The following is a 24,194-nucleotide window of genomic DNA, read 5'->3' on the forward strand; positions in this document are numbered from 1 at the left end:
AAAGATGTCGCCAGCAGGAATCCATCTGGTGAAGAAGCACCCAAAAAGTCAGGTAGTGACTCAAGATGCAGGGGAACTGTTGTCAACTTTGGGGTATCTTGCACAGCTAGCATAATATGGTGTCTAAGTAAAATGTGCAGATTACTAAATCTGCTCCACACCCTCTCTTCTCTTTGCTGTTCATATTCACTGACAAATATTTTGGAGAAACACCACAGCCCTAAAACAGACTGAATGAAGTGGATTATCTGCCCAGTTGTACACAAAGCTTAGACAATTACAATAGTCCAGTGGTGCTCAATTACTTTCTGTCATGCCCCCACTGGTGGACAGATATGCTTGCAATTTGAAATACGATACTATTGGAAAAACGGATAATCTCTATTTATTTATCTGTACAGAATGAACTCGAAATTGAATCCAGTGTAATGCAACAAAATGGAGAGCAGTGAAGCATACAAGAGTCAAATTGCATGCTGAGTACGACAAATTCCAACATAGTAGTTACCTTCTGTAACTATTCAGTAGTTAACTTTTGTATGACGGTAAAGAATGTTAAAAATGTGATGTCAAAATTTTTGACTCTAGAACAGACTGTGATTCAAGCATGTACCATCACAAGTTTGTGTGCATGACATCATACAGAAAGACTAGCATCCTACCTGGCCTTCCAGACGCATTGCCGGCAGCCGTGACCACAGTCCCTGCTGAGCCAGCGCCTGCTGTGGCTGTGAGAGGTGAAGGAGAACCCACAGGTGTCGACGGGTTGGAGGGAAAACTACTGCTCGTGTGGTCGGGTGAGTAGATCTGCGGGGGCAGAAAAGAATGGAGAGAAGGCATCTATTGCATTAAACACAATCACATGTGGCATCATATGTTTTTACAGCAAAAAAGACATACTGCATTGGTCCTCATCATCATCCTCATCATGAAAATTAATTCATTCATTTTCCAATGCTTTTTCCTCACGAGGAGCCTATCCCAGCTGTCTTTGGGCGAGAGGCGGGGTACACCCTGGACTGGTCGCCAGCCAATCACAGGGCACATATAGACAAACAACCATTCACACTCACATTCATACCTATGGACAATTTGGAGTCGCCAATTAACCTAGCATGTTTTTGGAATGTGGGAGGAAACCGGAGTACCCGGAGAAAACCCACGCATGCACGGGGAGAACATGCAAACTCCACACAGAGATGGCCGAGGGTGGGATTGAACCCTGGTCTCCTCGCTGTGAGGTCTGCACGCTAACCACTAGACCGCCGTGCCGCCTTCATCATGAAAATTATGTTTTTAAATGATATACAGAATGTTGTTTTTTTTATTTATTTGGGCAAATACACGAAACACCACGGTGCATCTCCCACACCAATCAAAATACAACTCCCCATTATTTACATTTGTATTCAACTATCTGATCACAAGCCCAAAAGGAGTAGGCTGAAGCAAAAGCTTATAAATGCCTACCCCTTTTTGCAGGATATAATCATGTTCATGCCACTGTCTTGTTTTCCCCTGTTATTATTGTCATTGTAATATTATTATTGTTATTATCATTATTATCATTATTGTTATAATCTTTATCATTATTACCATCATTATAATCATTCATTCATTCATTCATTTTCTACTGCTTTTTCCTCACGAGGGTCGCGGGGTGCTGGAGCCTATCCCAGCTGTCTTTGGGCGAGAGGCGGGGTACACCCTGGACCAGTCGCCAGCCAATCACAGAGCACATATAGACAAACAACCATCCACACTCACAGTGGCCAATTAACCTAGCATGTTTTTGGAATGTGGGAGGAAACCGGAGTACCCGGAGAAAGCCCACGCATGCACGGGGAGAACATGCAAACTCCACACAGAGATGGCCGAGGGTGGAATTGAACCCGGGTCTCCTAGCTGTGAGGTACGCGTGCTAACCACTCGACTGCCGTGCCGCCTCATTATAATCATCATTAATTAAATTTAAAGTCTAAAAATCAAATGTTTGGATTTTAGACTTTTTAAGACCCCATGGATGTATTGGTATGTATTATCATAATACAAATGCAGGCTTTTCATAAATGTCTCAGTTAAATGTATTGACAGTAAAAGACGAATTGCAGCAACAGTATTATGTCTGTGGCTCTTATTTGGGTTACACGGAGGACACAGAGTTTTACGATAACATCAATTACAAGAAGATTGTGTCTTCAACTCCCACAGAGATTTCATTTGTGTAAGTAAATGCTGGATTAAAAGCCCAAACACATCCTTGATTCCCCTCCTTTTAATCAGAGGATATTGTGCCATAATGGAACATGTTTCTGAAAAGAGGGGGCTAAGAATTGGATCCTTGCTAATTAGCGGAAAAAAGGACGTAGCAAGACTGAGATCTCTCCTCTACGTAATGATCAAATTGAACTGTCAGGAAACCGTTTGAGTTCTCTGGAAATGGTAGAATGCACTTATTATTAATCTCCTTAGTCAATCTTCATCTTTGGGCTTTAGTTTTTCAATCAACTTGGAGTATCAGGCAAGCGAAACACTAAGTGTAGAAGAGGATGGAGGGACTGAATGGTTATTTGAGCCTGTCTGCACTCAGAGCTCAGTTCTTTGCTTTCCTCGCCACTCTGAGAGATGCAATTCAGTTGAAAACTAAGTAGGATTAACAATGTGGTCATCTCTGTGTCAGATACCAAAAAGACCCAAGCACAAATCCCTCAACATGCCTCATTTTTTTTCAAAAGCAAGTTGTTTGTAACCATGACTTCTGACCAAACAATATATAGCCAAAGACGCGGCTATTCAAAGCAAAACACGGCTCATTTTTACTGGAACAAATGAAGCCCCGCCTCATCATCAGTTACACTCCCGCAGGCGGCGAGGGGCCAATAAGCGCGGCCAATTTAAAAGGGCGGTGAACAAAAGCTCTACAAAGGGCGGCCCGTGGAGTTGAGCTGCAGCAGTTATAAACTCCCCAGTGCCTCTGCTACACCCAACCACCCCCACCCTGTCCAACCGTGTCCATTTCACTCCAGCTTTTGTCATGCTAATAGAATTGAGTCTGAAAGTATAAAAGACTTAATTTGTTATTACCATCCCTAAACGAATATTTTTCACACTAATTCAAAAAAAACATGTGCCGCCACTGCAGTGGTGATGAAAAATTAATTTTTCAATTTCATTGAAGTACAAATGTGTCATTTCACACATTGACTACATGCAAAAAAATTACACGGATGCTGGAGGAGCTTATAAAATCAAAAGCAGTGTTCAGGACAAAAGCCCAATATGGCATATGGATTGAGCAGAAATTCAAATACCGCCACGCAGAAGGGATTTTATGCCAATTTAACTAAGTTCACAAGTGATTAATAAAACTTCCTTTCATTACAAATATGTATCTATTTTAAAAATGATGATTTCATTTAATTCACACAAGAGGTCAGACAGGGTTGGAGAAAGGTAATCTTTGTGGATGATTACATATAGGAGTAATACATCACTCAGTAAAGCTCTCTATTATACAGGCTTTGACCTACAAAGAAGCACAATTGTTCACCAAATTTAGTTTAGGGCAAATATTGCACATTGTACACTAATCTGGTATGATCCTATTAGATCAGATAACACATAAAACTAAGCTTCCGGTTAAATGTGTATGGATGCAACTCACCGAGGCTAAAGCTTTGCCAAGTGCGTCTCCAGTCTGTGAGCTTCCAGTGGCGTTCCCCCGATTTGCAGCAGCTTCGTAATCACAGAGTGAGTCGTTCAATAAGCAAATGAACGCAAATGAAATCAAAATGATAGTGAGCCTTGAATTCAGCGATTATTTAAATGAACCATTAAAGCTGCTACAACATACCCATGACCCCATCTGTGTTGTTGACCGCCGGGGTGTGTGTTGCAGATACGAATGGTGAAGTGGTTGTGTTGCCTCTGTGGAAGCTGGACATGGGAGGAAGGCTGCCATTGATGTCTGGAGAAACGGAGTGTGCTGGGTAGTTCTGAAAACAGAACATATGAGTTTTGAAAGTTCGCAGTAACACAGATTTGACTTGTGTTTCTTATTCAATGAAAGTTAAAAAAAAGGCGGAGGAGGAATAAGAAGAAAATAGACATGACATCATCTGTCAAATTGCTATTTGACTGACAGTGTTCGGACATCTTCTGTCACATACATTTCTTTTTCTTTTTCTTAATTTATTTCAGACATGCATATTATGTTACATTATTCTTTCTCACATATACACTTACAATATCTATTTATATATTCATTCATTCATTCATTTTCTACCGCTTTTTCCACACGAGGGTCGCGGGGGTGCTGGAGCCTATCCCAGCTGTCTTCGGGCGAGAGGCGGGGTACACCCTGGACTGGTCGCCAGCCAATCACAGGGCACATATAGACAAACAACCATTCACACTCACATTCATACCTATGGACAATTTGGAGTCGCCAATTAACCTAGCATGTTTTTGGAATGTGGGAGGAAACCGGAGTACCCGGAGAAAACCCACACATGCACGGGGAGAACATGCAAACTCCACGAAGAGATGGCCGAGGGTGGAATTGAACCCTGGTCTCCTAGCTGTGAGGTCTGCGCGCTAACCACTCGACCACCGTGCCGCCCGTTACCAATTCAATATGTGATTTTTTTTTCCCCACACATATAATCACAGAATCTTACATAAGACAAAACAACAAAAGAAGAATACATGTCCTCCTACTGGAGGCTGCGGGTGGAATACAGTCAGTATGCGTACATTTAATCCAGTATATTAATACAGTATATCATAACATAACTGTGATGGCAAAACACTCGGCAACATCTAAAGCATAATGGCCCCAACGTCATGTGATTAAAAAATAATCTGCCTTTCAGGGTGTACTCAAGGTAGGCCATTTGTGCCGTGCTGGACTTGAACATTCCAGCTATGGCCACTTGATTTGTTCCAACACTTCCAACGACTTTGCGAATTATTTAGAGTCACTCTGATTATTTCTACTGTATTTCTACTGATTATTTCTACTCTTCTTCTTTCTGTCTGTCATTAAATACACTGGAATCTCAGTTAGCATACGCCCTGGTTAGTGGATTTTTTGGTTAAAGTAGAACATTTCTGCAAAACTTTTGCCCCAGTTTTCCAGTTACCGTACAATATGGTGCGCGTCTTGTCGTGGTGTTATTTTTTTTAATCAAAAACATAACGGAAGTCTTTGTCCCTTAGCCAAGTCACCCATATATGATGTAATCAGCGGCACACTCTGTAGTTCTTTGTTAACTAATACAGTTACAACAAAATTTTTCAAGGTCTGAATGAGGGAAATGTTGATTGGTATCCCATGACAGACCGTGTTTAAGTTAAGAGGTCCCACGGTATAATTGGTCACAAACATGCCATATGCATTGGTGAGAAGCAGGGGTCCCCAGTCGATTGTCTTACCAGACGGTCATGCGAGTGCAGGCTGCTGTAGTTTCCTGACTGTGGCATGTGAGATGAGGATCCTGCAAGCATTCCTCCATAGCTGGGCTGACTAATCCCATTGGTCGAGTTCCATGGGTCAGATGAACTGTGGGTGCCATCTAATGACAAAATATGCGTCTAGATTTACACAAGTGAAAGCCACAGAGTCTCAACACAAAACAGCCTCAACACAGGATCATCCACCAAGTAGGGTTTTATTTTTCATTGTTAGAGTTGAAACATGATCCTGGATCTGAACACAGCTGAGATAATAGACAAGTAAAACAAAGAAGTTCCTAATTAATGTCTTGATCCTGCAGGGTCAGGAAAATTGGAATACTGACCCAGTTCAACAGTGCAGCTGCATCAATCTATTTACAGAATCTTCAAGATCAGACTTAGTGTTTTTTTTTTACTGATTATTAATTCTACAATACTTTTAAAAGCATGATCTTGACAAAAGATTCTTCCTTACTTACCAAAGAAAGTGCTGGCAAACATACTGCTTGAGGGCTTGGGAGAAGAGTAAGAGGGCGAATCTCTGTTGAAGTCTTCTGTTGAGTTTGGAGATGGTGCGTACACCTGAAAAACACAAAATCAGTGTTATTAGTTATAAAGCAATTTATTGTTCATTATAATGCTAGAGCGTGTAGGATCGAGCCATAGATAGTCACTTGGTGGGACTGGAGGAAGACATGTTCAAGACCCTCTGCAGACCACAAGCTTATGAACCAAAATATAGAAATTGTGTGTTTTCTGGGTGTGATTTGGTCAAAGTACATGTTTTAGCAAAACGTATTTTGTGCAAAGGTCGGGAATCATTTATTTCATCGTCTTTGTCACAAACTTTCATGTCACAAAATAAAGATGTGCAAATGAGCTGAAATTGGTGTTTTATACACAACAGGCACAAAGAAAGTATTTGATCATTTAGCACATGACACACACAGCGAGCGAGTCCAGCGAGTGTGTGCACGGCGCTCGCTTGCAGGCCGGCCTCGCCTCAATGAGACAAAGACTGAATGACTGACAGGAAGGTTCACTCACTCCGTTCATTCCAACATAGAACCAACGCACCCAGGTGTTGAGACAGATGCACAGAGTGAAACACTTTTGTCATCCGGTCTGTTTGGTAGCGATAAACGTGTCACATGTCAATATATCAAGGCCGGCAAAATTATCCAAATTTTTATTTATTGTGCAATTAATTTATTTATTGATTATCATAACAAGCCTAATCATGGGATTAATTAAGCATAGAGTATATAACTAGATACATAGTTGTAGACAACCACGGTTGTCTAGGTATTCTCCAATTGTGGTACAAATACTGTATATATCATAATTATATCAAAATTGAGAACAAAGATACAATTGTTGGTCTAAAACAGGGGTCTCAAACTCAATTTCTGGAGCTGGAGCTAGGGTCTGGGCAAGGCTGGGCCGCATCAGGTTTTCAAAAAAAAAACAAAACACATTTATTAAAAACTTTTTCAGTGCTTTGGTTCCGATTTTCTACAATAAAAGCTCTGATAAAACATTCCACTGTTCTCAAATATCTTAATTTTTATTTTTCTGCACAAAATAAGATGAAAAATAAATAAGCAAATCAAGAATAAAGAAAATCAATCAATCAGTAATAAATAAATAATAATAATAATAATAATAATAATAATAATAAAACGGCAAATAATAAAAACTTAAGAAACCACATATAGTTGGTGTTGGTGTTAATCTGAAATTATTTTTTTCAGATTAAAATTAACAAAGCATTATTAGAGCCCTGTAGACATGACAAAACACAACTATAGTCACATTTCTACTTTTTTTATTTACAACATATTGCGCAACTACATGGTCTTGAGACACATGCTAACTCGCAAACTAGAGAGCTAGCGACCTAAACGGTAGCCTTCAAGTTATTTCCTATAAACTTAAATAGCCAAAAACTTACCACGTCCACACAGATAGGGAGGATAACTATTAACAGTTATTTAACCTTTAACATGAACATTAATCAAACGGAATAATTTTTTCTGGGTACATGATACCATACAGCATCCATATCAAACTTGCGCGGGCCGCACTAACATTAAACTTTCATATCAAGGCGGGGGCCTCAAACTAGTGTCCTGCGGGCCACATTTGGCCCGCGGGCCGCGTGTTTGAGACCCCTGGTCTAAAATGTAAATATACTGTAGTCGGCTGTGTGTATTTAGTGCATTTGATCATACAGAAACAGAAAATGTGAAATCTGGTCTTGTGGTTATGTATGTTTCTCTGCAAATACCCGTGCAGACTTTAATGACTAGCAAGCAATCAAGCCCATGAAGGGAGAAGTGCATCAAACAGCAGTATTTGCATTTCAGATCAACGCAGCCTCTAATGGTAGTATAATGACAGCCGCATACTTGCACACTCTAAATGGCTGTGGCAAACTACAGCCTTCCCTGAGAGGCAGAAATCAAATAAATGGCATAAAAACAATATCCTCTTCGTTATTTGGAATTGTACCTGCAAGCAGACGGCAGAGTAAAAAGGAGAGCACAATGGGCACGCTGTTGTACGGCCGTATGTGTGCCAAGGCGGTGGGAGGATCAAAAGGGACTTGGGGCCAAACACCAGTGATGTGGTCTCTGACTTCATCCACTCCATATGGAGGGAGAGCGGGTGAGGAAAAAAAAAAAAAAGGAGACAGAGCACATCCATGGGAAGGAAAAGATTGAAGGTCTGGATACATTCTATCTCCCGTAGAGAGCCCTGGTTGACCCTCATCATGTCGCACTAATCAGAGCCAGACCTGCCAGCTACATTCCACCTGCTCATTCCCAGTAAACGCCCTCGTCTGTGCTCGCTTGTAGGGTAAATTCCTCCTTTAATAGTCTCATATCACACCTTGGGCCAAATGTAAGCAGTGGAGAGCTCAGCGCTAACAGTCTTGTGTGTGTTGACCTAATTTATCGTGTCGATGGAATCGCACAAACACTGATTGGTATGACAATGAACTTCATCAGCACATTATGTGATTATTGATGCCACCTCTACTTGCCTCTGTTTCTCACTTTAAATCCAACTGCAGGACTTGAGAAAACCATGCAGTTTAAACAAACAACAATAGATGAAAACCAAAGGTCCCCAATAATTACTTCCTAGCATTTGGCTGTAAGTAGACACATTTTATTTGTGTGAGAGGAGACTGATGGCACCAGGCGCGGAGTGCTACAACAAAGATGAAACTGTGGAGTATCATGCAGAAATGCCCGGCATTCAGACACAGCACCAAGGTAAACAAGTGTTTCCAGTTGTGTATCATCAAATGATGTAGTATCAGTATTCTTAGAACCTCAGCTGACCAGGTACTTAAAAAAAAAAAAAAACATTTCATGGCGCCTGCTTGAGCCAATGGATATGCATCAACAGAGAGTCAAAAGTAGGTGTCATGCAGTGGCAAAGATGGTGTAGTGCAGTGTTTTTCAACCTTTTTTGAGCCACGGCACGTTTTTTTACGTGGGAAAAATTTTGCGGCACACCAATAACCAACATTATTTGCTTCTTTCAGTTTTTTTCCTGATTACGGACTCGCTACAGCAGATCCTTTTTATGTGCATACCAATTTAACCAACAATGTGCATCACTAAGTCTATTAGAGGAACAAGGCAATCACCTAGTGTTGCCACACGGACAAATATTACATTGCTCTGCCAGTCTTTACACCAATGACACGCGACAATTACATAATATTTGCAGAAAATTATTAATACATGTTGATTAAAAAAAGTGATATTGAATAATTCCTCACGGCACACCTGACGATTTCTCATCTCGTGGCACAGTTGTTGAAAATCACAATGGACTGCATATAGCTGGTGTCGTATTGATTCCCACTAAAACTCCTATTCACAATAGCAACCAATCTACCCAAGTTAGCCGGGATGGGTGCTGCCATTACAGTGAGTAGGACATGTATTATTAAAAATGAATTGGTGGATTGTATTTTCTCTCATGCATGGTAATAACAGAAGAGTCGGGCAGTAGCTGTTGATGCTAAGACAAAAAAAAAAAGACATCCAAGACACCTTCTCTACCATGTCAGTAAGTCATGTAATCACTCAGGATGAGCTGTTAGTACCTGTGTAAGCCTTGGTGACCACAATAGTTGAAATGGTTTTCATTTTATGGCTTGTCACTAAACTGATGGAAAATATGCTAATTCAATTCACACACATGCACCCACACAAAAACATGTGAACGTGATATAAATGCAGGGCACGGCTCAAGTGAGACTCAGGGTTGCTTTGCCGAGCAAGCATGACTTCAGCGTGTTGTTGTCAGGGTGTGTAATTAAAGTGCTCTAGCTGGGGTGGAGCCCTCTTGGGTCTTCTGGCTTACACATGTGACTGGCCGTGATATTAGTTCCATGGAGATCTCAGGTTAGGCTTTTGTCCTTTGTAACTCAATGGGCAGCATATGGCATTGGATAATGCTAATTGTCCTATTTCTTACCCAAGGCATTAATAAACCATCCCAAACACAGGGAGCCTCACGCGCCGGCCTATGCAGAAGGCCCCGCCTGGGTTTCCTTTTACAAGACCATTAATTAAAAGCCGTCACTCACACAGTTAAGCAGGCTAACACAGACGTAAAGCGGTCATTCCAGCATCACCGGGGAATCATTCTTAGAACATTAACACCACTGTGAAACATAGAAAACCTTTATAATGGTAGTTCATCAGGTCGTAGCGTTAAACTTGTAATGACATCACATACACAACGATATTTACTGGATACAAGCGAATGTAAATAGATGTAATTACAATAAAAGCAGTGAACCAAACAGGAAAATAACGGAAATAACATTTTAAAAGGCAGGCTAGCCTTAATGGTGTCTCTTATTTTCCTGCTGTATGTCACTGCTTGGAGTCAAATCTGGATTTGATTGATTTCAACATTTGTGCACAATACCTGCCAACAAGTATAAAACAGTGACAATTAATTGTCTCACCAGAGGGCAAATTCCGTTGGAAAAGTGTTTTGGAAAATACCTGACAGCAGGAATTTCCTTCAATAGACTAACATTTCATACTTGTATGCTTGAATTTGTGAAGGACAGATTCTAATGAAACAAAGAACAACCCCATAAAAATGATTAAACATCCGATCCATCTAAATATGGACCATCTGTTAAAAAATTAAACAAGCAAATCTTCTTCTCCAAAAAAGATATGACTCGAGATGCAAGAAATGCAACAAGCAAAAAGATGAAAGTCATTCATGTGGTTATAGCGGATCAAAACTGACCTTGTACTAATAAAAATATGTAATCAGTTATCCCGAATTCAAACACGCATTTGAATAATTGGCTGCAAAATCTTTTGATTAGAAAATAAATCCAGTAAAGCAACAGCAGAACGGTGAAGTAGGAGCCAACAAACATTTGGCTCCATTTATCAACCAAATATCACACGGTACACACTAGTGACTGGCATTTGATTAAATACCCTTGATTAACTACACACGTCATCACGTTCTTCTTCTTGAGATCGTAAACTAGCGGAGACTCAATCAACAGTGCCTCTGCTGGTTGCAGACAAGTAGAACACTGCAATGTAACTCAATGTGTCACCATCCACATGGTCCAATTAATTCAGTGAATGTACCCATCCCACACGGGTTTCACATAAACTCTATGTTGCACATGTGTACCTAAATATACACTAAGTGGGGGTTGATAACATTTCGAAACGTGAGATGGACTACAAAACAACAACTGCCACTTCCCTCTATGCAAGCAACATGTCCCCTTTAATTATGTAGATACAACTTAATGTCATCCACTTTCCAAGGGATTAAACAACACATAAAATGGAATAATCACTGCAGGGGTTTTATTTTGTATTTGTCATTAACAGGAGACATAATAAAGATCAACTTGAACTGTACTAGTTCAGTGCCACCAGCTCACAAGTCATTGAGAGCCCACTGTGAATTCTCCCAGTGCTCCAGATGGTGAACATTCTATGCAACTCCGCTTTACAACAAATTAATTTGGAATCAAGTTAGATTCACAGAATGAGCACCACATTTCTTATTTCCTTGCAAAGGAATCCAGGGGGGGAGAAAAAAGTTATTTAACAAGCGCTTTTGATCAGAATCCTTTTTGTCCACATGCTATCAATTTCCTCCCCATCATTGACTGTAACGCAAGCCTGTTAATACTTAATATAAAAAGAGATCAAAGTCCTGTGCATGCGTTTGGGGACATGCTGTCATAGGTTGCAAAGACAATTTAAATGCAAACTGATTAAGATGATCTTGCATCAACATCAAAATAGTGCAAGTAACCCAACCGATGACAGGTGGAAATCTGCAGGTGTAATATGCTTATGACAGGATAGTAATGTAAGGATTACAACACAGTGAAAGGTTCTTCAGTTATGTGTTTCCACGAGATTGTAAGAAATTCTCGACAACAGGAAAAAGAACCAATCTTGAACAACTTCAACATTCTTGAAAAAAAAAAAAACTAAATCAAACATGCACATAAAACAGAGGCTGCATGCCTTTACAAAAGGCACTCACACTTTTTAACACAAACAAATATCAAAGAGGTCATTAAAGAGAAGTTCAGAAATCACATTAAGCTCCCTGTGGTGTCAAGAATGCCTATGTGATTAAAAACAGATGGAATAACAGCAAACACTGGTGCTTGGAGCTCAATCTGCAAACAGGAAAGTCTAACCTCAACAGGCAGCCTCTTTCCCCTAATCATTCCCAGACTCCCACTTGTTATTATTTCAACCCCGTCTCCAAGCTCCAGCAACCAGCCCGTAAAAATAAATTCATCCAAAAAAGCCACGGTATTTCATTCTATGGAAAAAAGTTTTGACCATGGTCCAACTTTTTTTTTTTTTTTTTAAACACATAAAGCCTTGAATCAGTTTAGGACCTGCAGAGGGTAGTAGGATAAAAACAATATCATTGCAGTTCCTCAACTTTAAAATGCATTATTCATTTTGTAAGAAAGCTGAAATGTAAACTTGCATCTCACACATGCAAAATCACTCACACACAAGATGTTTTTACATTAAACACAGAACACTGACAAAAAAAAACACACAGTCAAGTTGAGTCCAGCACCACCCTCAACACATTCCCAAAAAAAGATTACTCACCGATTTCCCGTTGTAGTAGTACATTAAGGAATTACTGCCCATTCCAGGGACAGGATAGGCGCAATACATTATAGCGTTAACAAACTACCGGATAAAAGGTAAATTAGAAAAAGTATGTAAGCTTTCTCTCTGGACAAACATCCAAACCGTTCAAAAGGGACTAATAATTCTCTCAGTGCTGGCCTCCACTCACAGCCCACTCACAGGAAACTTATGCAAAGCAGGACAGTACCACTCAGCATGAAAAGAAGGGGAGGCTGTCAGGAGGGAGTGGCTGGTGTGGTACGTCCCTCTCTTAAGCCGCTGAGTGCTGAGGCAAATAGGAAAGGGACGAGGGGGAAGGGAAGCAACGACGAGGTGGGTATAAAAAAGATAAAGAGAAGTGGGTGGGACAGAAAACAAATGTGTGAGGCGATTTAGAGCGAGAGGGGGGGAAAAAAATAAAAAATTTTACATTTTCTGCAGCGGAATCAACAAACTGGAACTAAAATATCTACGTTCTTAGCTGGATTTCATACAAACAGAATAAGAGAAGCGAACCAGCATCGTTTTATGCATGATTAAAACTTCTAGTATGGAACCACTCAATTGACAACACAGCATACCTGTGTGACCACAGTCAGCTCACACGCAAATTACAGAAAAAGTGTGTGACCACAGCAGGAAATGGCATATGGACTCAATATGTATTTGCGGTAAAATATGAGCGGTGCTGTTGGCCGAAAGGGAGATTCGCTGTAGAAGTGTGAAGAAAGGAAGAACTGTAAAGCATGCAACAGCTGCAAAGGGGCTGGCTCGTGACGTCTCAGCAGGAAAAATAATGCTCCATTTCCCAAACCCCCAGGGGCCTCAGGCGGGGGGAGAGCACCGGAGGGGAAAGCAAAATATCAACAGCCATTTTAATACGGTTTACTGTCACTGCAAGCAACACAGCTTCCAATTTATCCACCTTTATCGTGTGGGAGGAAGAGGGTTGGGGAGGGCAAAGGACAGCAGAAGAAAGGAGAGGATTGATACGATATTCCATTGAAAGCCCAGCCTGACTGGAGCCTTTCATGACGACCACTCAAAGCTTCCCGGACTAAATACAGGCCTGCAAACTCATTTACGACAATATTGTTATAGAAAGATTAAAGCCTCCACATCTCTAGAAAACTAGGCCTTTATTATGCTTTGCCTTTGGTAGTGTTATTATTTATCCCCCTCCCTTCTGACGACTTCTTTTAAAGTCTTCCAAAACACTGGCTCTACATTCTGTAACCGCTTTATAGCTGGATCTGATTCAAGTTGATGCTTTAAGGAAAAATGGCTGTGATAGAAGTGTTTGAAGGGGGCTAAAACAAGTCCAGACGCAGCTCCGTCTAGTGAGGAAGGAAACATAAAGGGACAAAGAAAAGGGGGCATTAATTTTAGGAGCGCGTGCACGTGTAACAGTGCTCACTGACTCACACCAGCAGAGAGGGTAAGCACGTCTCCAGTCAATGTGAGGGAAAACTTTTTACGACATCTTTTTGACTCATGGCAGAAAGGTAACAGCCGTGACATTGTGAAAAACATTCCAAATCCCCGAAGGAGATGAAGGGCATGCTCCACCCACCTGTTCTAAAAGACACACAAGTCATTGCGGCATGCTTTTCTTGGAATTTGTTTAGCTGTTGCAAAAACAATGAGCAAATCCACAGGCTGAGGTCATCTCCATCTCAGGCATGGATTTAGCAATGATGTCACCAGACAGGAAGATTGTTTCCTGTAAGAAGCTCTGCTTCTAATTAGGGAGGGCTCACATAAGGGATTGGGGGTGCACTTGGGGATAAAGCCCCCCATCTTCCAAACAAAACAAAAAAAATCCTTGCAAAAGGTAAGCAATCATGGCAACAAAAAAAGCACATTTCATTGTTTGCTGAGCAGTTTTGACTCTTTGGTGTTGGTGGTCCAGATTTCCTGTTTTGTGCTAACTTATTTCTCTTCATGCAGTCTATTGTGTGGTTTTGTTTGCATTTTGTCTAAATCTAATTTTACCTACACTGAAACTGCAGTTTAGTTTGCACCTGTTCATCCTGGATTAAATACTTTTTACCTGCACGTCACGCCTGTCTGCATCATGAGATCATGACAATGTCATGCCATGACATTACTTCTACAGTGGAACCTTGGTTATCATCAATCCGTTCCAGAAGGTTTGACTCTAACGGATGCTACTAAAAAAAAATTTTGCCATATGAAATAATTAATCCACTTCAGAAAGACAAAACATGTTGGCACAAAACAATGTATGACTATAATTGCAAAACTAGAAAAAGGTTTAGCAATTCATTAATTCATTCATTTCCTACCGCTTAAACCAGGGTCGTGGGTGTGCTGGAACCTATCCCAGCTGTGTTTAGGCGAGAGGTGGGGTACACCCTGGACTGGTCCCCAGCCAATCACAGGGCACATATAGACAAACAACCATTCTGGAGTACCCGGAGAAAACCGACGCATGAAACATGCAAACTCCACTCAGAGATGGGAGGGAGGATCAAACTCGGGTCTCCTGGCTGTGTGGCCTGTGCGCTAACCAACTCGCTGTGCAGCCCGTTTCTTATATACATGTAGTAATTCTGTATCCTGTGCAATGTGTGGTAGAGCAGTGTAAGGAGTGTAAAGGTGACTAATGGGTGTTATTTCATGTGTTACAACCCATATTAGAAAGTCATAAACAGGTTTTCTATGCTCAAAGTCCAAAATATTCTGTGAATTAATACTGAATTCTATTTCGCAGAATTTCACTTTTCAGGTCTGAACAATTAACCGTAATAAACGAGGGACGACTGCATTAAGCCACAAACACATCCATTTGACCAGCAGTTCATTTGAATGAATGGTTGCTCTACCTAGTGGGGAAATCAGTAAATTGCAGTCATTAACTTTCCAATCAATCAACTGTGAAGAGATGTCAAATAGTGTTATAATGATACAAAAAAAATTGGCCTATGTTTGAGTCTGTGGTGGGGTGAGCAGACAAACAACTATAAATCCTGTGTATCCTGGTGGAATACAAAAGGAAGAGAAAGAGGAACATCAAGTAGAGCAAGACAAAATGAGAACAGAGGGTTTGATTATTGAACAGAGTGGGAGTACTTCTGTAAGGATTAGTTTCAGCTGAATTAAAAATTATTCCAGTTTATTATTCAGTTCTGCCTGCATCAGCAAGGTCACAGCGACAGAGGAGCCCAGGAAAAGACAGGAGTTAAGGGGAAGGAGTGACCTGGCTTATTAAAGAAAAGACCCAGTGGACCCTGACAGCTTTTAGGTCTAAGCCTGGTGGACCATTTGGGGACAAGCTCATACACCCTTAGCGGTTGCTTTATGCTCATATAATGCTCGTATAAAACTGCACGCAAAGATGTATAATTCACACAGATAATGTATTATTGTATGTTATGCTTGTTGGCTGGCTTGTACAGTTCAAAATATGCCCTACATTTTTTGTGACAAAAGCCCCTTGTGTCTGTTTATTTGTGATTTTTGCAACACTTATTCTTATATTATTAACACTTATTGCCACAGTTGGGCAAATAATGTATAGCTATGCAGAACAGTTGTTCAGGGACACAATCACCATAGACATCACGACTCCACACTTCATATTTAGAACTGAAGAAGCCTTTTGAATTAAAGGTGAAACATCTTCAACAAACACAAAGAGTCCAGTTCCCTTGATTCAACCTTTACATGCTTGTAATGTAAATTAAATTAAATGTTTTATAATTTGACGCTGGACTGGATGTCCAGTGGGAAACATTTTTTTTTCAAAATCCCAACAACTCAAAGGTCAACAAGAATCTCACAATGAATTGTTTTGAGGTTCCTCTCTATATTACTAAGAACAGACCATCCAAACACACAACCAGCCTTTATATCAGGGGTCTCAAACACGCGGCCCCCGCCTTGATATGAAAGTTTAATGTTAGTGCGGCCCGCGCAAGTTTGATATGGATGCTGTATGGTATCATGTACCCAGAAAAAATTATTACGTTTGATTAATGTTCATGTTAAAGGTTAAATAACTATTAATAGTTATCCTCCCTATCCGTGTGGAAGTGGTAAGTTTTTGGCTATTTAAGTTTAAAGGAAATAACTTGAAGGCTACCGTTTAGGTCGCTAGCTCTCTAGTTTGCGAGTTAGCATGTGTCTCAAGACCCTGCAGTTGCGCAATATGTTGTAAATAAAGAGTATAAATGTGACTATAGTCGTGTTTTGTCATGTCTACAGGGCTCTAATAATGCTTTGTTAATTTTAATCTGAAACAAATAATTTGTCTACCCACCAACTATATGTGGTTTCTTAAGTTTTTATTATTTGCCGTTTTATTATTATATTTATTTATTTATTACTGATTGATTGATTTTCTTTATTCTTGATTTGTTTATTTATTTTTCATCTTATTTTGTGTAGAAAAATAAAAAGTAAGATATTTGAGAACAGTGGAATGTTTTATCAGAGCTTTTATTGTAGAAAATTGGAACCAAAGCGAAGTTTTTTTAATTTTTTTGTTTTTAATAAATGCATTTTTTTTTTTGAAAACCTGATGCGGCCCAGTTTTACCCAGACCGGAGCTCCAGTGGCCCTCAAGTAAATTGAGTTTGAGACCCCTGCTTTGTATCCTACCTGGTTTACATCAAAGATACCACTAACACATTCTTGAACATCAGCCATTGCACAAGCTTGCTTTGGCAGTCACAGTGGTCAGGCTTTGGTGGTTTCTATATACCACACTCTACCTTGGTGACTGTAGTCTGCCTCAGTGCTCTCAAGCCTACCAGCAATCTGAAAATCAAGGTTTGCATTAATGCCATACACTCACGCAAGCCCTGCATTAATAACTTGCAACAGGGGCCAGCTCGTGTGTAACGACTTTAATCTGTGCATTATTGTCGGACTCTTTGTCATTTTAACTCATTCTTCTCTTCGCAGATCAAAGAGGTCAGGCCTTTGGCTTGTTTGCCCGTTACATTATCTCTAGCCTCTAATGTCAGTGGTAAATTTCAGCAACCCAAACAAACACAGAGCGTATGATCCCAGAGGAGGACAGCGACTGTTCAACATCATCCCAGTCAAACCAAAGGTGTCTATCTAATCTGCCATCTGATGAAACCACCCCCAGGGGGCCTGCTAACTGGGGTCAGGGAAGTGACTAAAACATTGGCAGCTGTATGGGCCAATTGTACAATTTTGTTGTCAGCCACAAGCACTATATACTGCATATACACTACATTCATGACCCTGACATTCTACAAGAACATGCACAATGTACATAATATTGTTTACACACTGAATTACAAAGTACTTTTTCCACGGTAAACCCAAAACAAACAATAGCTTACAGCAGAGGTGTTCAAAGTTATTCCACTGACAGCTGTATATTACAGATGGTGCAAACCATCTGGAGAGATGTTGGTGTGTTTCTATGTGGAGGTGAATTGTGGAATGGTCTGGGCCTCAAACTCAATCAATGCCATAACATAGGCCGATTTAAGTCACTTTTCAAACACATTTGGACACAGTACAGGAAGGGCAAGATCTAATGGTCACGTTACATTCATGACTCTGTTCTTACCATTGCTGGCATGTGAATTTTATTATTCCTTACCATTGTTGGTATGTCATTAAAGATCAAATGACTGTTTATTGTAAGTAATATTGGGCAATATCTGGTAGCATCTGTGTTTATACACAGATTTATGTGTAATATATACATCTATGGGCGGCACGGCGGACGTGTGGTTAGCGCGCAGACCTCACAGCTAGGAGGACCAGGGTTCGATTCCACCCTCGGCCATGTCTGTATGGAGTTTGCATGTTCTCCCCGTGCATGCGTGGGTTTTCTCCGGGTACTCCGGTTTCCTCCCACATTCCAAAAACATGCTAGGTTAATTGGCCACTCCAAATTGTCCATAGGCATGAATGTGAGTGTGAATGGTTGTTTGTCTATATGTGCCCTGTGATTGGCTGGCGACCAGTCCAGGGTGTACCCCGCCTCTCGCCGAAAGACAGCTGGGATAGGCTCCAGCATCCCCCGTGACCCTCGTGAGGAAAAAGCGGTAGAAAATGAATGAATGAATGTACATCTACACTTTAGGGAAATTACTCTTAACTATGCTAATACTACTATTTCTATTTTGTTTTCATACTCAAATAAATGTAATGTAAATCAAAACCTTGATGGGGTTTGGTGATGTTTTTGTCTTGTGGGTGGAATTTCAGGATGAACGCTGGATGCACTGTAGCATCTGCGGGCGGGCTTGGCTTGGCCCTCTCTTGGCTTTTGAGTGTATGTACCCGGCGCCTTTTGTGCGTTTTGCTGTTCTCTGGCCGGGGGCTGGACGACAGAGATTACAACAACCTGCAAGTGGCTCTCTGTGGCACTCCGGGCTTGGTGGCCCCCTCCCTCTTCGGGAATCCTGTTTGAAGCCTCGCAATGGTGAGCTACTGAGGGTTGTTGGGTGTCATCTTGGTGTCATAGTGTTGAGATGTGGGTGGCATGGTGAAGAGGACTGCTTAAGAGACAGTTCTAAGTGAACCACCAGAAAATAATAAATGGGGAGCATTTAAAAAAAACAAAAAAGTGAATTACCTTCTTTTGTTATCCTACTCATCAGCAGCTTATATTAATATTTTTACAAATTCCAGAAAAGGCAGTACCTCACCAGCTATGAACCTCACCACATGTCCCGATTTCAATGTACCCTTGTATGCACATTCGGCATAAGCAAACAATTATTAGCGTGAATATTTAAACTAACCAAAAGACATCATAATAATAATGAGATGTTTTGGAAAAAGTCACAAAAAGAACAAAAGTACAAAAAAAGTACAAAATTACCTTGAACAAAGCATCAACTTGTTATGAATGCTTTCATGAGAAATACATAATACACTGCATTGTAGTTTAAAAATTGTCACAAGGCTTTACAATTTGATTTTATCATGCCAAAATCTTACTGTCTGTGAATAGAAACAAGCCGAACAGCATTTTTAGAAATGAAAACCTCATGTCGCTGCAGCAGTACAATAATTTGATCTGCAGTCTTTACATTGTTGACTGGATGTTCATGTATTTAATGTCATGCATCTAACAACACTGCAAGGAACATTTCTGGATCATCAGAGCCAAGAGCACACCTGCTTTTGTACAGCCCGCACAGTTCAAATCCCTCAGAAACAAGGGTGTCTGAGTGATCTGTCACAAGGAAATGTCAATCTTTTTTGTCATCCCAACTCAGGGTTCTCACTTGCAAAAGTCCCTGAGGGGATCTGAATCTGAGCCCACCACTTTCTCTCCTTTATCCCGCAGCCGGGCTGACACAGAAGCTGGGGAGAAGTGTCACATCAAGCCTCTGCGCATCCTGACAGGGAATTGTGGGGGGGGGGGGGGGGTGGAGACAGTATTTACCCAAATAAACTGACATGCACACACATCCACACATTCACATTATGTCTTTCCCATAAATATCTTGCGAGATGCAACTTTCCCCCACAAGCGACAGAATCTCTCCTCAGTGCTCCTGTCACACAGGTGCCCACGCAGCTGCCCATCAGCAAAGCAGACTATCTGTGCAATGACAACATGGTACAATCATCAATCTCAGCACTAACTTTATATAGTGCAATAATTAGTGTAATTTCAGACTGTACATATTCTGTCAGCAATACACGAAAATGTATTGCAGGTGAGAAAACCTGCTCATCAGTAGCACACGTGTGCAGATTATTCATTATGTCTGGAGCTATGAATGTACGTCAGCCCTTATTATTTTAGGAAGCAGGCTCATACAATTTCCCAAAAATGCAACCGCATGTACCGTGGAGTGTTGCAGAACCACAGGGAAAGTATGTGTGTGGCTAAGAGAGGAGGGTGTCTGTATACAGTATAAGATGAAAAAGACCCATAAACAGTTGAGTGTTTGCAATCACCAGCTGTCCCGTCTAGATAGCCTTCACATCCTGGTGCACCACAGTGTCAAACCCTAAATGCAGCGCGGATGTGCTGCAGTAAATATTTTGATTTGGGCTCCATCATGAAGTATACACAAACATCATGCTTGGACCTGCAACTTACATTGCCTGTCAGATTTAAAACTGCATTTATTTTAAGAGCCATGAGCCCAAAAGACAAGCGGGCAGGAAAGATTTTGAATGAAATAAATAAGAAAATTCAGCGGCACAGACGAAAATCATAGGAAGCAGTGTAGTGTGTGTGTGTGTGTGTGTATTTTTTTTAATCAAGCATCTATTCAGGTCTCTGGTGAGGGTTTCGCGCTTGCTTACACCAGCAAAAGCTTTCAGAGGCATCTGCAGCTGCATTCATGCTTTAACAGGTACACTGCAGGCTCTTCACACAGCTGCCGCTGGCTTCAGGTGCGCCTTCGCTTCAGCACTCCTAGGCACCGCCACCGTTGACGGCAGCACAAACACCGATCTTGGCTGATAACCATCTAATTGCACTACAAGTACTCCAACTTACCTTGACTGTGCTTCCTGTTAATCCATATGTACACAGAAACACATTTCCTTTTCCAAAAATGTCTTACTTTTATGTATTCAGCACGAAGGTTCATGTATTTCGTCCGACATCCACTGGAATCCCTCAGTGGCCATGATTTTGCAAGCCATCAAGATCTCTCTGCACCTCCTGGGTAGTCCACGGGTTACTGCTCTGTCCTGTGTACGTTAGGTTAAAAAAAAAAATGGTGCCCTAAAGCCTGAATTAACCTTCAGCGTCGTGACTACACCTTCTGATACCATCTTGATTCATTTATCACTCTTCGGCGAGGGCTGACTTGCAATACTCCACGAAAACAACACTCTGCGATGAGCGATTCTGGTGTACTGTAGTAGGAAACATCGAGACCATCCAGATCATTGGCTACGTTTACATGCAGTCAAATAACCCTATCATAACCGCAATATTAGCCATAACCTGGTTGCACACGCCCATGTAAACACCAAATATGCTCATATTAAATTTTTTAACAACCCGATTAACCCTGGATTACTCCTTTTCAACCTGAATATTTGGTCATGAATACGCAGCAGCAGTATAAACGTAGTATTAACGTAGCAGTTTATCGGTGTCATGTGTTTATTTTGTATAAGTCATGGAGCAAAAGAGCTTGTCTGTGTAGCATTATAGCATAGAGGAAGCGGGGTTGCTAATAGCTCTACCCGAGTTTTTTTACACACTGGTATTCCCGCAAGACACATTACACGTTACAAGCTACTTACCATTGAGAGATGTCTTGAAGTAACCGCTTTTCTTCAGCCTGTACAGTCTCCACTTCCGGATTGGATTCGGGATCCAACACATAAGGCTGTATGTTAAAAGTGAACATTTTAAAAATATAAATTGCCGTTTATCAACTCATATAAAGTTGGCGGCACAAACCGGAAGTGTTTCTATACACTCGGCAGTGTGACCAACCACAGCAGAGTGAGAGTGCCTGGAGGCGGGTCGTGGGTGGAATACATTAAAACAGACCGTTTTCACAGGAACCACGAAATCCAAAGAAATACAGCTGAATAGGTGCAGATACTTGAAGAACTAGAACGCTTTCTGTGCTGGTTATCGTGTGTAGCTGCTCTATAGGAGTCAGCTGAAAAATGAGCATAATAGGTCCGCTTTAAAACTTGTAGTCGCACAAACTGATGAACTGAACCAAAACATACTGCTTGATGGAAACAAGTTTGTAGTGTATTTATCTACCCATATAACACACTGCGCCATGGCAACAAGTTGCACTATAGCCAAAACCATAAGGGTCACAGCTGGAGCCTATTCGAGCTGACACTGGGCGAGAAGCGGAACACACCTTTGACTGGTCGCCAGTCAATCACAGGGCACATATAGGCAACCAACCATTCACACTCACATTTAGGGCCATTTTATCCAATCAGAAGTCAGAAAAAACATCATTTAGGCAAAGGCATCTTAACAGCAAAATATGTATGGAATAAATATGGAATCAAATGTGTGTCTATATTCAATACCTTAGTTGAATAGGAGGAAAAAAAACAATAAAACAAAAACAATGTGAGAAGAAAAAGGTGCACATGGTAACGCCATTGAAAGGAGACAAGCCATGGAGCATTTCCAAAAAAAGGTCTACAGCCTTTTATTCAACATTGGCATCTCTATTCTTTCAAATGGGATCAAAGACTAACCGGGATAATCCGCCAAGCTCCCATCTTTATCGCCTGAGCAGCACTGAGTGACAAGAAGAAGCTGTATTTTATCCCATGCTCTGTCACTGTTTCTCTGTCTCTGCCATTGTACTGCTTGATTGTACTCTTATGAGTCACACAAGCGCACCTGCACCCATGTGTTAAGTAGTGGCAAATAAAAGCCCAGCGTCCATTTACACAACAAAGAGATGTAACCCGCGAGGCAAGTGTTCTTTGGCTGCCCCCCCTCCTCCTCTTCCTCCGTCTGACAAGACCTCAGATATATCACTTACTTAAGAGGAATAAGGCAGCACACGCTCCTGCCGCTGCCTGAGAAGGCTTCTCTCCCCCCATGCTCTGACAAACTTCTTTTCAAATACAAATCGTGAAACAAAACACATGCCAGCCTTTCATGTTCCGCAGCCTGTTCCATATTTGATCTCTGAGTAACGGCAGCGTAGGTGACGCTTTTCAAAGCATTCAAGGGTAAAGCCGGTCTCAGGATCCCTTACCAAAATAAGAAATATTATTTAATAATAATAATAACGACAGAAGGAAGATGGAGTTAAGCAAACCAGTTGCTTATTAAAAAAGAAATAATTGTCTCGTACCAGTTGAGGCAATTCAAGCAAGGACTTAATTTTTCAAAAAAAAAAAAAAAGAGTGAATTCACTAAGGTTTTACAAAAGAACATCTGACTTAGTGATTTATGCATATTAATGAACTCCAAACACCCCCCCCTCCGCCAAAGTGAACGCAAGCTGAGCTCCACACTTCTCTGCATCCTAATGGTTTCTGCTCCGCCGGGATCATTACCAGCAGAATTTTCAGATATTCTGTGCTATTAATCTCTGTCTGTCCTCCTGTTCAGCGACGTAATGACTAATTAAACATCAAAAGAGCAGAGCTGGGGATCCGCTCTGACAGCCTCTCTTTCTCCCAGGAGAGCCTGTGAGGAGGCTGGACTGTGACAGGGCACCACTGAAAATCAATCACCTCCAAGTACAGCAGCGTTCACATGTATACATACACACACTCGCGCACACACATACACGCATTTCAGCATAAAGTCATACAAAAAACAATCCGTTCAATAGCAAATAAAAGATGCTGCAACTTGGCTTTGCGAGTAAACACACACAGTGGAGCTAAGCAACAAATATTAAGCACACAATTCAGCTGCAATTCCCATCCAGTGGCTGTGGTGATGATGTCAAGGGCGTTCTTTTGTGTATAGGCCTTGACAGGTTGGCCATCTGAGATCAGCACAGATCTATATGTATGCGTGTGTGTGTGTGTGTGTGTGTGCTAAGGTGAGCTCACTGTGAAATCTATTTATATGAGAGGTAGATGATCTTCCAC

The 24,194-nt window shown here is 41.1% G+C and overlaps 1 protein-coding gene across 5 annotated transcripts in view; it reads right to left on the reverse strand.

Moving 5' to 3' along the window:
- Positions 1-24,194, reverse strand: part of tcf12 (transcription factor 12) — a 69,346-nt gene that overhangs the window by 13,753 nt on the left and 31,399 nt on the right. For 2 of the 5 annotated variants that reach the window (XM_058088825.1, XM_058088824.1), the window contains exons 9-13: positions 5,937-6,039; positions 5,437-5,576; positions 3,854-3,995; positions 3,665-3,735; positions 663-807 (exon numbers count right to left, since the gene is read on the reverse strand). In XM_058088825.1, the coding sequence (XP_057944808.1) occupies positions 663-807; positions 3,665-3,735; positions 3,854-3,995; positions 5,437-5,576; positions 5,937-6,039 (601 nt within the window). Of the gene's footprint in view, positions 1-662; positions 808-3,664; positions 3,736-3,853; positions 3,996-5,436; positions 5,577-5,936; positions 6,040-12,629; positions 14,825-21,202; positions 21,333-21,896; positions 24,189-24,194 lie in introns of those variants that run through there. The other 3 variants (XM_058088827.1, XM_058088826.1, XM_058088828.1) reach the window with 3 other exon arrangements.

The sequence above is a fragment of the Doryrhamphus excisus genome, chromosome 12 (genome assembly GCF_030265055.1).
Source record: "Doryrhamphus excisus isolate RoL2022-K1 chromosome 12, RoL_Dexc_1.0, whole genome shotgun sequence".
Taxonomy (NCBI): domain Eukaryota; kingdom Metazoa; phylum Chordata; class Actinopteri; order Syngnathiformes; family Syngnathidae; genus Doryrhamphus; species Doryrhamphus excisus.